We start from the raw sequence: 14,921 nt of genomic DNA, 5'->3' as shown, positions 1-14,921 counted from the left end.
AGACGTGCTGGAGCTCCAATACCAGCTGGACTCAAAGGCAGCCAAGTGGTATGCCACAACTGACACTGCGTTCTTCTCTATTCCCACAGCACCGGAATGAATATGGACTCTCCTGGTTCAACACAATTCACTCTCACACCCCCTTCCCTCTCTCTCCTCCTCACTGATGGGAAGAAAGGGCCCAGGAAACAGAATTGTTAGTTGAGATAAAGACAATTTACTACTCTATTGCAGGGATATGAGATTACACAAAAGGAAATAGGAAAGAAAGAAAAATACCATTGGACAGAATCCCAGCCACAAATGGCACAAAACCCTGCAAAACCAAAAGCAGCAACCAGAACAGGAAGCCTCTCATGTTACAATCTGAACTCCAAGCCTCATAAATACTTTGCTCCAGCCAGAAATTTTATTTTGAAGCTGGCAGCATGATATTGAATATCAGCAGCAGATTCAACTCAACCCATGACACATTGGTAGAGTTTAAACAAGGATTAATACTGTTTATCTGCAAACCTCAAAACTATGAGTATGTTATTTATCAGGAGTGCCAGAAGTGCCTGCTAAATATAAGGTCTATACATGTTCTGGTATTTACCCAAGCCTAGTACTCTCTGCATATCTCACACATCACCAATGACAGGTTTCCAATTAAGGCTGTAATTCAACAGAAAGGAAAGACAGGCAAGCATTATTATAATCACATAGCACAGTAATTTACTTCAAAGATAGTTTATATGAGCTACACAGAACAGCGACTACCAGAGTGAAACAGATAATCACTTTTACTTAAGAACTAAGCAATTAATTAAATACACAGTAAGTATTTCCACATTTCCATATAAAAACACATCAAGGATCACTTTGGTCCCTGAAGACAACAGTGACCAGTGTTCAAAATTAGTGTGGTCCTTCACATCTCGTCTCATTGGAGTCAGGTGGTGCCGTTGTGCATGGATAGGATCAGGACCCAGATAAATAAAGCACATACACATGTTGCCTGCTGCATCCTTCACAGCTATTCTCTTATTGATACTAAGTTATGTTGAAGGCCAGACTGGACAGGGCCTTGAGCAACCTGATCTAGTGGAAGGTGTCCTTGCACACGGTAGGGGAGTTCAAACTAGATGATCTTTAAGATCCCTTCCAATGCAAACCATTCCATGATTCTATGTCACTGATTTAAAGCATTGGTTGTCATTCTTGGAATGGATTAACAAGTTTAGACTTAGTTAAAAATCAAGGTTTCTGTCTGTCTCAATAACTGCCCTGTTCTGGATGAACAAAGCCAGAAAAAATACTATGAAAAAATTGGCATTTTTAATTAAAATTGACATGAGTAGGACATGTCAAAAGATACAGGTGCTGTACCTAAATTCCATACCATTCTAAGAGATCAGAGTCCCCAAGTAAGAGGTCCAAGAAGTCTAACATCCCATAAGGCTGTCAGAACAAAGAGGCATAATGTTTGTTAGGTAGATGAGTCCATGGCTGTTTTAAGCTAGACCTGAGAGTAGGATGCAAAGAACCAGTCCTCAGAGAGGAAGAGAACATCTGTGCTGTCTACACAGGCACAAACAGCAGAGAATCATAGAATCATTAAGGTTGGGAAAGACCTCTAAGATCAAGTCCTACCTTCTATCCAACATCTCCATGACCACTAGACCATGTCCCAAATTGCCACATCTACTCATTTCTTGAACATCTCCAGGGATGGTGACTCCACCACCTTCCTGAGCAGCCTGTTCCAATGCCAATGCATGGCTCTGCCTGAACCAAAAATCTCATTTCAGAGCAATGGAACTGATTATTATAATCCAAGTATTAATATATTTAAACAATGTAACAATCAGTCATTGCCTAAACAATATTATTAAGCAGGAAGAAATGTCAGATAGTATTGATGTCTCTCTGTGAGTGTGATGTAGGGATCAGCTTACCATAAAGTGCAGTTAACAAATGGGTTAGGAAAGTAGGAAGAGCACCAAACACTTCAAACTGAACTGCTTAACAACAGATAACCATTCTGAGATGCAGACAAGTTATTCTGTAGAGAAGGTGTCAGCATTCTTATCAGGCATGTCAACTTCACATTTCCCAAATGATACTATTTATTTTTCTTCTAAGTACATGGCCTATACTAGCATATTTGAAGAAAACAAAGTTGAGAAGCAGCTACACACTGCCATAATGCTTGTATTAAAGTCACTAAGAATTCCAACACACTCTGTCTGCCTGTCTATGGGACCGGAAGAGATCCACCCAAGGGTACTAAAGGAGCTGGCAGAGATTTATGAAGGGCAGGTGCTGTTTGAGTAGTTTTAACACATAAAGCTTCCAGTACCAGGAGCACAGGTGAGAATGTACATATACTGATTGCTCTTTTTCTCAGTGACAAGAAGCAAATCTGTCAGCCTTTTTGAAGATTATTTGATTTTATTGCTATTTTATTGACTCAAAGATTTATAAAACACGGATAACTACTCAAGGCCATATATGCATTCTCCTTAATGCAGAAAAGCATTAATGTTTCTGCATAGATAAAGAAAGTAATTTACGTTTTTGTTACATATGGCACACAATCAGAGAAAGAAATTATTGAGTCATAAAAATTGACCCTAAAAAAAAAATGGCATGAAAAAATAGAAAATACTCTGTTTCAAAGGCTTTAGTTTAAAAAAACAATTGGAAAGAGAAGGTGTTTTGATGTGCTGCTATATAGAGCACATTGGAACATATTTACACCAATCAAATTCGAGATGCTGAATTTATAAAATAAAAACATGGAATTGAGTAAGTCAGAAAAATCTAAACTGGCTAAAATAGGACACTGCATCTGAACAAACAAACTATTTGGGTACCAGCCAGCTGGTAGGGTAGAGTAGCACTTCCTTCTAGACACATCTCACAATCACTGTTTTCACACGTTACCTCAAGCATTTCAACATTTCCTTTTTGAGAAACAAGAATAGATACCCAATCATTCTGGGCATTAGGGCTGATGTGCATATATAGATGACTGTAGCAATTTAATTATTGCTGTTACAATTCAAAATGTCATTTTTCTATCAAATGTGCTTATTGAGAATTTAAATCAGAAAATGGGAGCAGATGAACCAACAGTGAATACCCTAAATAAGCCAAATTTTCTGTGCTCAGAGCAGGCTCACAGCTGTTAATATTTACTCGACAGTTACTATTGCTTTTATCTCCCAAAAGAACGTCAATAAACCCGAAGATTTAATTGCATATATTTGTGCTGTGCCTTTTCACCCACAAAATAAACTAAACACACGTAGAAGGTAACAGAGAACACCAGGTGTCCTTTGCAGAAGGCAAGTATGGTTTTGTAAAAGCACTATACAGGCTGCAGATTGGCCATATTTGGTTCTAATTGTCTCATGTTAGCAGATGGCACAAAAAATTCAGAGTGGCCAGGGGAATCACTGTCGCTGTTGTAATCTCTCAGTGTACAGGAGAAAGCTGTAGAGGGGTTTCCTAACATCACCAGACTGTGCCATTCTGTTCCTTCTCAGTACAATTCCATTGCACTGATCATTGGTTTCTGAGTGAGCAGCTATTGAGATGTGGAGAGAGAATTACTAGAACAAATCAGACCTAAAAACAAAAGCTTGAAGACTTAAACTGTAACACACTGGTCTGGAGACTGGGGATCCCAAGAGTTCACTGCATGGTCCTCATCTCAAAGAAACACTTGAGTAGTGATGGTAAGACACGAGACACATCCTCTTAGAACTGATCTGAGTAACTTTCTTTGTTGCCAGGGCAGGGTATGAACATTTGCACTTCTTATCAGTTATTTCCTTAGAATGCTTGATTTTCACAAATAGTAAATGAATATATTGTCACTTGTTAGTAACATCTGTGAGCTTTAGAAGACACTTACACAGGAGTAAGGCAGGCACATGCCTTGGACCAAGAACAATTCAAACTGCATTTATATTGTATCATGGAATTTCCACACTATAGGAGGGTCTTGGTAAGTCCACCTTACCTCATCTGGTTTGGTGATGCATTTTCCTCTCGCTGAACAAGGGAGGTTATCTGGATGGCTTCCCACAGGCATGCAGGTACTGACCTTCACTATCACAGTCAAGCGTAGAGCCACAATGCACTTAGTCACAGAATCATTCAAAAAGCCTTTAAAATAAAAAACAAAAACCACTTCTTACTGGGAGAAAAAATGTGCTAATACAAGCCTCATGTTCCACCACTAGACAAAGAAATAAAACAGAATTGAAAAGTAACTGTCAGCTAAGAACATCATTGCTCATATTTGATATACACCTATCTAAATTTAATTAGAACATAGTTTGGAAACAAACACTATCCTGGTGAGGCATTGGAACAGACTGCCTGGGAGGTGGTGGAGTCACCATTCCCAGAGATTTCAAAATACTTGTGTACATGGCATTTTGGGACATGGTCTAGTGGTCACAGAGGTGTTAGGTAGAAGGTTGGACTTGATCTCAGAGGTCTTTTCCAACCTTAATGATTCTATTTTGATTAACAAAAAAAAGGCAGACTAGCAAAACAAATTTACACTCAGAACTCTAATCTGTTGTCATTTTCTAGGTCTCAAAGAAGTACATGTTTTTGCCTGCTACCATTTGACATGTTAAGAATATATTTCCCTGTGTTTTTTAATGACCACAAATACTGAAATCAAATTCAGAGGAGAAATGGAGTTTACATGAATGTCTAAAATTTACATTAGAGCTCAAAAGCACACAGATCATAAACTGCATTCCACTGGTAATAGGCAAACAATCCTTTTGGCTGTATTTAGTATACACAATTTGACAGCATTTATCTGTGTATCACAGAATGGTAAGGGTTGGAAGAGTCCTGTGGAGATCATCAAGTCCAAACCCCCTGCCAAGGCAGGTTCACCTAAAGAAAGTCACACAGGAACATATCCAGGAGGCTTTTGAATGTCCCCAGAATGGAGACTCCACCACCCCTTAAATTAAAGAAGTTCCTCCTCATGTTTAAATGGAACTTCTTATGTTCAAGCTTGTGCCCGTTGCCCCTTCCTGTCATTGGGCACCATCCTCCTGACACACATCCTTGAAGTATTTATCAGCATTAATGAGACGTCCATCAGATTTTTCCTTCCCAGAATAAAAATACTTGATTCTCTCAGTCTTTCTTCATAAGGGAGATGTTCTAGTCCCCTAATCATCTTTCTATTTGCAATTGTTGTCTGATCTGATCACTCTATAAGGTCATACACCAGATATAGATGAACAAAACATGACATTTGGAACACCTGACAAGGAAGAGAAAAATTAATGAGTCTCTGGATAGCATCGGTAATTGCACGGAACTAACAAAATGGTTGGTAGCTACTAAAATACACTGCAGCACGACATCCCTATCAGACATATTTCTAACAGACCTTGCTGGAAAATAAAACAGAAGACATCAGAAAAGATAAAATGAGGTACACATACAACCCATGACACATAAAATTAAGTCAGCGGTCGTATCAAAAGAAATATACCCTGCTCCTCCTATACTTCACTTGTACTGGGTTGTTCCACCACAGTGATTAGACTACCAGGTTATAGCCCTTCCATGTGTGTTATCAATTAGTTGTTTTGTTCTGGGACCTTGTGGCAGAATGAATGTGCAGTGACAATAAAAAGTGAGAGTTTGGTCTCCTGTATATATTGTACAGAGAACATACACAAAAAAAACTGCCAAAGATCCTTCCTGAAATTGTCAAACTTCAATTTGACTTCACTATTCTTAATGTAGGCAGGCTTCTAAGATACAGAACTTTTGCAGGATTATGCTTTTTAAAAGTAACAGTGAACAGATGAAGGACATGTATGCATACATGTTTCTTTCTCATACTTCCCACTTTATTACATTCTGGAATCCATTTATAACCTAACACTTCAAAGATGCAGCCTAGCTTCTTGCATTATAGACTGGAAACAGCACAATAGTGAACCAGAAACAAACAAACAAAAAACCCATCAGTACAAGATAGTATTGGTAATAAACAGTTATAAAGCAAAGTTGCATGAAACACTCTGAATCATAAAATGATAGAATTGTTTCATTTGGAAAAGACCTCTAAGATCGAGTCCAACAGTCAACCTAAAGCCACCATGGCCATTAAACTATGTCCAAAAGAGCCATGGCCACATGATTCTTGGATACCTCCAGGGACAGTGACTCCACCACCTCACTGCACAGCCTGTTCCAATGCCTGACCACTCATTCAGGAAAGACATTTTTCCTAATATCCAATCTAAACCTCCCCTGAATCAATTTCAGGTCATTTCCTCTCATTCTCTCACCTGGTACTAGGGAGAAGATACCAAACGCACCTCACTGCAACCTCCTATCAGGGAGTTGTAGAGAGCAATGAGATCTCCTCTAGGCATCCTCTTCTCCAGACTAAATAACCCTAGTTCCATCATCTACTCCTCACAAATCCTGTTCTTTAGGTCCTTCCCCAGTTTGGTTGAATTTCTCTAGACCTGCTCCAACACCTCAACATCCATCCTGTGTGAGGGGTCCCAAACAGTTTTCAAGGTATGATCTCTTCACTTTAGGTGAATTTCCAGAACAGCTGCTAAACGTTACTTACATTCAGCATATAAAAGCGGCAAGCATGACCTATTCTACAAGTTCTATAGAAAAAAATTTTATGAAGGTTTCCATTCTTTGTTATTCATTTACAGATTTCACTTTGTAAAATGCCATGTCTCATGAACAATGAGCAGTCTGTGCTACGAACAGTGATCCCTAAGCCGTATCTTCAAAGCATATCTTCCGCACCTCGAGTACTGTGTCCAGTTCTGGGCCCCTCAGTTTAGGAAGGATGCTGACTTGCTGGAACGAGTCCAGAGAAGAGCAACAAAGTTGGTGAGGGGTTTGGAACATAAGCCTTACGAGGAGAGGCTGAGGGAGCTGGGGTTGCTTAGCCTGGAGAAGAGGAGACTCAGGGGTGACCTTATTGCTCTCTACAACTACCTGAAGGGAGGTTGTAGACAGACGGATGTTGGTCTCTTCTCCCAGGCGGCCAGTACCAGAACAAGAGGACACAGTCTCAGGCTGCGCCAGGGGAGGTTCAGGCTAGATGTTAGGAAAAAGTTCTATACAGAAAGAGTGATTGCACATTGGAATGGGCTGCCTGGGGAGGTGGTGGAGTCGCCATCACTGGAGGTTTTCAGGAGAAGACTTGATGGGGTGCTTGGTGCCGTGGGTTAGTTGTTTGGGCGGTGTTGGATTGGTTGATGGGTTGGATGCAATGATCTTGAAGGTCTCTTCCAACCTGGTTTATTCTATGTAAAGGAGGAAAGTATGATATCCAGTATAGATGTAGAGGCAATGCCTAAGCTGATGACATGTTAGCCTAAATATTTAAAATACCAGATTAAAAAAAAAAAAAAAAAAAAAAAAGAAAAAAAAAGTTATTGAGTATAGTTCCAAATGTCTAACATTCTGTTTTGGCTAGTAAAGATTATTGTAATCTGTTGACCTCTTCAAAGCAAGCCAATTTACTCTGGCCTTAATACACACCCCATTTTCTCCCATCTGTTCAAAGATGCAGCCAGATTTCCTTTAACAATTGCATGTGATTGTCACTGGCAGTCATGCAATTATAAGTGAATGCTTGCGAGAATGTGGTATTTAGAAAATGTCTTTGGGTTCACTTTTGCTTTTCTGAAACAGATTGTTACATATTCTTCAGGACAGTTCCCTAAAGGAACATTAAATCAACCTTCTTTGTATTTTGCATCTTGTTACTATTTTGGTATCAAAAGCCTTCAGGCAAATCACTGGGGGGAAAAAAATCATTATTCTCAGTGGAATACCACATATTCTCCTGTAATTCCTAACTGCCTCATCAAATTCCTAAAGACTAGAAAAATAAAAACATGGCCATTTTTACTCTATCCAAGTTGCAGATAACTTCCTGAGATCTCTGGGTTTAAAGGCCAGAAGAAGCTTGTCTCACCATCTAAATATGACTCACAGCTTAACTCAGGTCATAGCACTGCTATTAATTCCTTCCCCAATTCCTGTAACAGCAACTGAGCTAGAGTTTTAAATTCTACTTTTAACTTCTAGGTAAGAGAATAATTTCAGAACCACATTTACAGCTCCCTTCATCTAAGGTCTGGAGAAAAACATTAACATAGGGAACTGTAACAGCTGTAAAGTTCCAGTTCACAAAAGTACCAAAGTACCGGTCTTTGAGTCCACCTAAAGATTTCCTGAATGAAGAAGAGTGACTGCTAAAGCAGTTGAGCACTCAGTCACAATGAAGCAATCATGCCCCTGTGCTTGGCACTAGTGAGGCTGTATCTGAAATACTGAGTTCAGTTTTGGAGTCCTCACTGCAAGAAAGACATTGAGGAGCTAGAAAGTGTTCAAAGAGCAACAAAACTGGCAGAGTCTGGAGCACAAGTCTAATAAGGAGCAGCTGAGGGAACTGGAATTGTTCAGCCTGGAGAAGCAGAGGCTGAGGGGAGACCTCATTGCTCTGTACCCTGAATGGAGGTTATAGTGCGATGGGGGTCAGTCTCTTCTGCCTAGTGTCAGGTGACAAAAGGAGAGGAAATGGCCTGAAATTGTGCCAGGGCAGGTTTAGATTGGATATTAGGAAAAATGTCTTTCCTGAATGAGTGGTCAGGCATTGGAACAGGCTGCGCAGTGAGGTGGTGGAGTTACCATACATGTGGACACGGCATTTTTGGGTGTGATTTAATGGCCATGGTGGTCTTAGGCTTACTGTTGGACTCAATCTTTGAGGTCTTTTCTAACCAAAAGAATTCTATGATTAGACCCCAAGTTTTCAATTTATTTTTAATCTAGTTTCCCAAGGAAATCAGACAGTGGTGGAACATCTATCGGTTTCCATCTGTTCTCTTTTTCTCTCTCAACACTTTCCCACACCAAAAGTTTTTGGGGTCAGCAGACAACTTCAACATTTTGCAAAGCAGTGGAATTCTCAAAGACAAAATGTGCCAAAGACAAACCAGCTTCCCTGCGCAGTATATAGTCCTAGAACTAAGGGCACTGGTAAATCAAAATGGGTAGGGGAAAGAAAAAGGGCCCCAGAAAAAGATGATGCCCCATTCCCAGTGTACAGTACAGTCAGTTATTCATTATTTGGAAAAGGGCAAACTGGGATATATAGAAATGGTAGAAAACCAGATAGAATCAGTTCTCCAGGAGCAAAGCTGTGGTACCTAGACAGCTGAGTGACCTAGACAGGTTGGAGAACTGGGCTAAGGAGAATCTCGCATGGTTCGATAACGCAAAGCACAAGGTCCTGCACCTGGGTCTGGGCAATCCTTGGTATTAGTACAGGCTGAGGGATGATGAGATTGAGAGCAGCCCTCTGGAAAAGGACTTGGGGGTACTGGTGGATGAGAAGCTGGACAGGAGCCAGCAACGTGCACTTGCAACCCAGAAGGCCAATAGCATCCTGGGCTGCATCAAAAGACGCATGGCTGGCCAAGTCAAGAGGGGTGATTCTGCCACCCTGCTCTGCTCTGGGGAAACCTCACCTGGAGCACTGTGTCCAGTTCTGAGGCCCCAAACACAAGAACATGGACCTGCTGGAGCAGGTCCAGAGGAGGGCCACAAATATAGTCAGTGGGCTGGAGAACCATATATCATATGCTATAGTAACTATATACTATACTACTAACTGCCACAATGTTTAAGTGCCTTTTTAGATCTAAGCATAAAGTAGTAAATTCATTTTAACTATACAAACCAATTTCCCTCTCTCAGAGCTCTGTAGATCACAATCTCAATAGTAATTAAACATCTAGCAAATCTAAGCAAGCTCAGTCCTTCCACTCATTCATGGAATGTCTCCTACCAAATGAAAAAGCCTAACATGACATCCTCACGGTACACATCATTGTGAAAATTTACCTTTATGTGTTGAAATGCTTTTGATTTATAATTAAAGCATAATTGATTGGTTTTTTCCATGAACCTAATGTCCAGGGAATTAAGGCCAATCAATACCCTCAGGGGCCTGACACTAATATTATTGTACAGAATTTGAAAGAAGTGGGTCAGGAATCCTTTCTCAGTTTGCCTTAGAACAATTGTCATACATCAGCAGAAAACAACGAGTGAGGAACTGGCAGTCAATGACATTTGCATTCTTTGATGCAGTACTTCACTGCTAGCAGTATCACAGGGCACTTGTGCAGAACATCTTACTGCTAGGCAACACAACATCTGAGATTACAAAGATACAGCTGCAATGACAGCGTTGCTATTTTGCCCACAAATAGCACTATTTGAAACTGGCACAACTCTCCCAAATTGTACACAGATCAGCATGCATCCTGTGCTGTGCACACACTTGGTCAGATATTGCTTTTGAAAGTATGTATGGAAGGCCAGAACATCAACCATAACCTGGGCTGTATCAAAAGTGCAACCAGCAGAATGAGTGAGGTTATTATCTGCCTCTACTCTGCACTCATGAGACCCCACCATACAGCTCTGGAGCCCCCAACACAAGGAGGTCATAGATATGTTGGAGGGGATCCAGAGGAGGGCCACAGATATGATCAGAGGGCTGGAGCACCTCTCCTGCACAGACAAGCTGAGGGAGCTGGGGCTTTTCAACCTGGATAAGGGAAAGCTCTGGGCAACCTTTCAGTACATGAAGGGGGCCTACTAGAAAGCTGGGGAGGGACTTTTTACGAGGGTTCATATTGACAGGACAAGGGGAAGTGGCTTTAAGATGGAAGAGGGTAGATTTAGACTGGATATTAGCAAGAAATCAATTACAGTGAGGGTGGGGAGACACTGGAACAGGTTGCCCAGGCAGGTGGTGGCTCGCTGGAGGTGGTTCAAGGCCAGGCTGGACAGGCCCTTGAGCAGTCTGGTCTAGTAGAAGGTGTCCCTGCCCATAGCATGGGGGTTGGAACTACATGATCATTAAGGTCCCTTCCAACTCAAGCCATTCTGTGATTCTATATTCCATTTCCCCATTTCACTGTTACTTAACAATTACCCAACTTAATAGCCTGACTAGATCCGAAACCTACAAAAAAAGACCACAAACATTTAGCAAGAGTACCCATAAGAAACCACTTGCACACAGGTTATTAAGGAGATGTGACAGTAACTTAAAATGTGACCTTCTGTCACAGCTTCAAGGACCCTGCTAACTGTCCAAAACAATGGTGAAATCCCAGTGAAGGGTGACAAGACTAATCTTCTAATAGATTTCCTGTATCACCATTTCCACATTATGCACTTATTTATCAGCATCTCAAGAATGCTGCCAAGCTGGCAGCAAACTATTTTGGGCACAAATGTAGACCACTAGAATTGCTGATACTACACTTCACAAAAGCAGTTAAGTGCAGTGGAATATACATAACATTGCTGGGACAGCGATAAGGGGGCCTGAGGTAGGTGGGAGATTGGGGACTGCACAGTATGTTACCCTACTAGCTGAAGAACTCAAAGTACTTTACAAGGGGTATTAAAATGTGTCTCACATTTGCTTTTAAATAGTCCAAGATCTCACAGTGCAAACGACCATGTGATTCACTAAATGGAAAAACCTTGACTGAATTTGTCACAGAAGTCAGTATTTGAAGAAAGAGAAATCCTAGTAGTAATCAAACAAAAGGTATTCCACAAAGCATTAAAAATTTGAGTAGATGAACCTTCAAAGACAGACCAGGGAAAACAAATTTCCACTGTTACTTGCTAAAAGCAGTGAATAAAAATTAATTTTAAATGATTCACTGATTAAATAATGACTCTAAAGAATAAAAATTGTTTAGATGCTAGCTTAAAACATAATACAGTGCATACAAAATGAAATAGTCTAATGTTTATGTCTACTTCTACTGAAACAAGACACATGCAACTGAATCATGAAGGGTATGGCATGATATTGATAGTTATCATATTTATAAAGATATCACAGAATCACAGAATGAGAGGGATTGGAAGAGACCTTTGGAGACCATCTAGTCCAAAAACCCTCCCTCCCCACCAGAACAGGTTGCACAGCAACACATCCAGGTGGGCTTTGAATGACTCCAGAGACCACAACTCCACCACTTCTCTGGGCAGCCTGTTCCACCACTCTTGAAGTAAAGAGGTTCCTCCTCACGTTTAAATGGAACTTTCTATGTTCAAGTTTGTGCCCGTTGTCCTGTCACTGGTCAACACTGAAAAATGACTGGCCCCATCCTCCTCCCACCCACCCTTCAAGTATGTATAAGTATTAAGATCCCTCCTCAGTCTTCTCTTCTTCGTGCTCAAAAGCCCCAGGTTCCCCAGCCTTTCTTCAAAATATCCTTTTTATATAGCCTAGCTACATTCTTCAGTAGGGTTTGGATTTCAGCTGAATGCTTAAGTGTTTGCATTATAAGACCCTCTTTTAAAAAAGCCACTGAACTTAACACTCCATTGAACTTTTTAAGCTGTTCACACTTCTGCTGCTGCTATTGTTTTTCGAAGGCCATTTTCTGCAAGGTCAGCTCTTGGCTCAGAGCTCCAGGGAAATGCACACAGCTGGGCACATGACCTCAATCCTGCCTAGGGCCCTTCCAGGCAGATTGCACACATTAACATGAAAACCACACTGACTAGCAGTTGTCACCAAGTTCCCCCATTAGCAAGGCTGACTTGCACAAGAGTAACTAGATAGTTACATACAGGTTACTGTACCTCTGCTGAGCAGCAGAACTGCGTTAGAACTCCAACTGCAGCATGTGCGAGGCAATGTGATTTAATTTAGTCCAGAGTCAAAGAGGGTTAAGTCAAACAACTGCACATATGCCATGGGCTAGGAGCTCACACAGATGCTCAGCTGACATATGGTAACTTGCCAAAGCCAGAGTAACTTGATTACGTGGCTTTCAGTGAATTCAATTCACACATCTCTTTATGAAAAAAAATTTCACAGAATGCATCAGTCTAGAAGGGACTCTCAAAGGTCATCTTGTCCAATTCCTCTGCAGTCAGCAAGGACATCTTCAACTAGATCAGGCTGCTCAGGGCCTCATGCAGCCTGACCTTGAGTGTCTCCACAGATGGGGCCTCAACTGCATCTCTGCACAACCTGTTCCAGTATTTCACCTCTCTCATTCTGAGGAACTTCCTCTTAATCTCCAACCTAAATCTACCCTTCTCCTGTTTAAAACCATTGCCACTCATCCTATTGCTATATGTGCTTGAAAACAGCTTTCTTGCAGGCCTCCTTCAGGTACTGAAATACTGCTTATAAGGTCTGCCTTCTCTACTCCAGGCTGAACAGCCCCAACTTTCTCAGTCTGTCTTCTTAGGAGAGGTTCTCCAGCCCGCTGGTCATCTTTGTGACCCTCCTCTGGATCTGCTCCAGCAGGTCCATGTTGTTCTTGTGTTGGGGGCCCCACAACACAAGAAGCTGGACACAGTACTCCAGGTGAGGTCTCATCAGAGCAGAGCGGCAGGATCACCTCTTAAGCTCACCAGCCATGCTTCTTTTGATGCAGCCCAGGATGCCCTTGGCCTTCTGGGTTGCAAGTGCATATCAGCTGTCCTGTTTAATTTTCACTTCAGTAAAAATTTAATCATGCAGCTAACTGCTTTCTTCCCATGGAAATATGTGCATGGCTTTTAAAAACGTTCAGCAGTACAAAACACATAGTTACAAATTGCCTTCTAATCTCAAATTCCATAGCCTTAGAAAAAGAGCTAGAAAAATCAGACTGCCTTCTTTCAAAATATCTCTCTGGATTATTGATAAAGTGTTTTGTGCTCTAAGTTTCATTCCCACTATTTGATACACCTGCAGTCATATTATTGGGGAGCACTTAGAATCATAGAATCATTAAGACTGGAAAAGACCTCTAAGATCACCAAGTGCAACCTTCTACCCAACACCTCCGTAACTATGTCTCAACATGCTACTCATTTTTTGAATGCCTCAAGGGATCTCTCAGAAAACCAGATTAAACACCTGGTCTCCATCAGTTTTTCTTTGCTGTCATGAAAATAAGCACTATAATTTAAAGATAAAAATACTCATTCACAATAAAAGTTAAAACCTCCTGCCTTACTATTTTTAAGGTTTTGCCTGAGAAACAGCACTTTTTTTCCTTAAAAATGTCTTCCTTTTATTTTATAAGCAGACATTAAACTAAAAACCTAACATTGCAATATCTCATTAAAGCTTCTTTTTTGAGTTGCATCATGAAAATGATATATGAAGCACAAAGTCAAAAAGCAAGTCATTTCAAGGTATTTACAAGCACTTTTAAATAACTATAGATATACAAACTTTCCTATGATACAAGGCAATAGAGGGGATATACTCATGCCTAGCTGTCTGCTTTACTAGGTCTCTGAAACAACTCCTCTCATGGCAGCTTCAGCAGAGGGCACCTCAAAGCCAAAAAGCAATTTTTAAATCAGTTCATCCTGGAAGTCAGTGAGAAGTAGGTCCTGTCAACAAGGCTAATATCCTAATAACTGTGATAAAGACTTGGTAGAGCTAGAGTATGGTTGGACCCGATGACCTTGAAGGTCTTTTCCAACTGAAATTTATGAAAACAGAATTGCCTTTTTTTTTCTAGGTTGTTGGGAGAAAGGAAGGAAATAGGGTGCACAGAGTTATGACTGCCAACTCCATGCTCTGCACCATACCCAAACCCTCAAAATAAACACTTCGTTAAAGTGAAGGGATAATCGTACAACCCAATTTCTAAATTCATCCAACAACAAAAATTATGGCAGTTTTGATTACTGGCAGAATTGGACTGTTAAATATAATTTGCTACCTGTATACCAGTGCAGGAATACTAATACTAGTTTACCAAGCAGACTGGAAACTGTGAAATTACAACGAAGTCTCACATTCACAGGTATATCTTTTGGGTCATGAAGCATGG

The 14,921-nt window shown here is 40.8% G+C and overlaps 1 protein-coding gene across 1 annotated transcript in view; it reads right to left on the bottom strand.

Moving 5' to 3' along the window:
- DNER (delta/notch like EGF repeat containing) overlaps positions 1–14,921 on the bottom strand; it is an 88,464-nt gene that overhangs the window by 28,475 nt on the left and 45,068 nt on the right. The window contains exon 5 of the mRNA XM_054166800.1: positions 4,016–4,161. Within this exon, the coding sequence (XP_054022775.1) occupies positions 4,016–4,161 (146 nt within the window). The remainder of the gene's footprint in view (positions 1–4,015; positions 4,162–14,921) is intronic.

The sequence above is a fragment of the Dryobates pubescens genome, chromosome 13 (genome assembly GCF_014839835.1).
Source record: "Dryobates pubescens isolate bDryPub1 chromosome 13, bDryPub1.pri, whole genome shotgun sequence".
NCBI classification, from domain to species: domain Eukaryota; kingdom Metazoa; phylum Chordata; class Aves; order Piciformes; family Picidae; genus Dryobates; species Dryobates pubescens.
The sequence above is the reverse complement of the archived record's forward strand: the minus strand, read 5'-3'. Positions and strand labels throughout refer to the sequence as shown.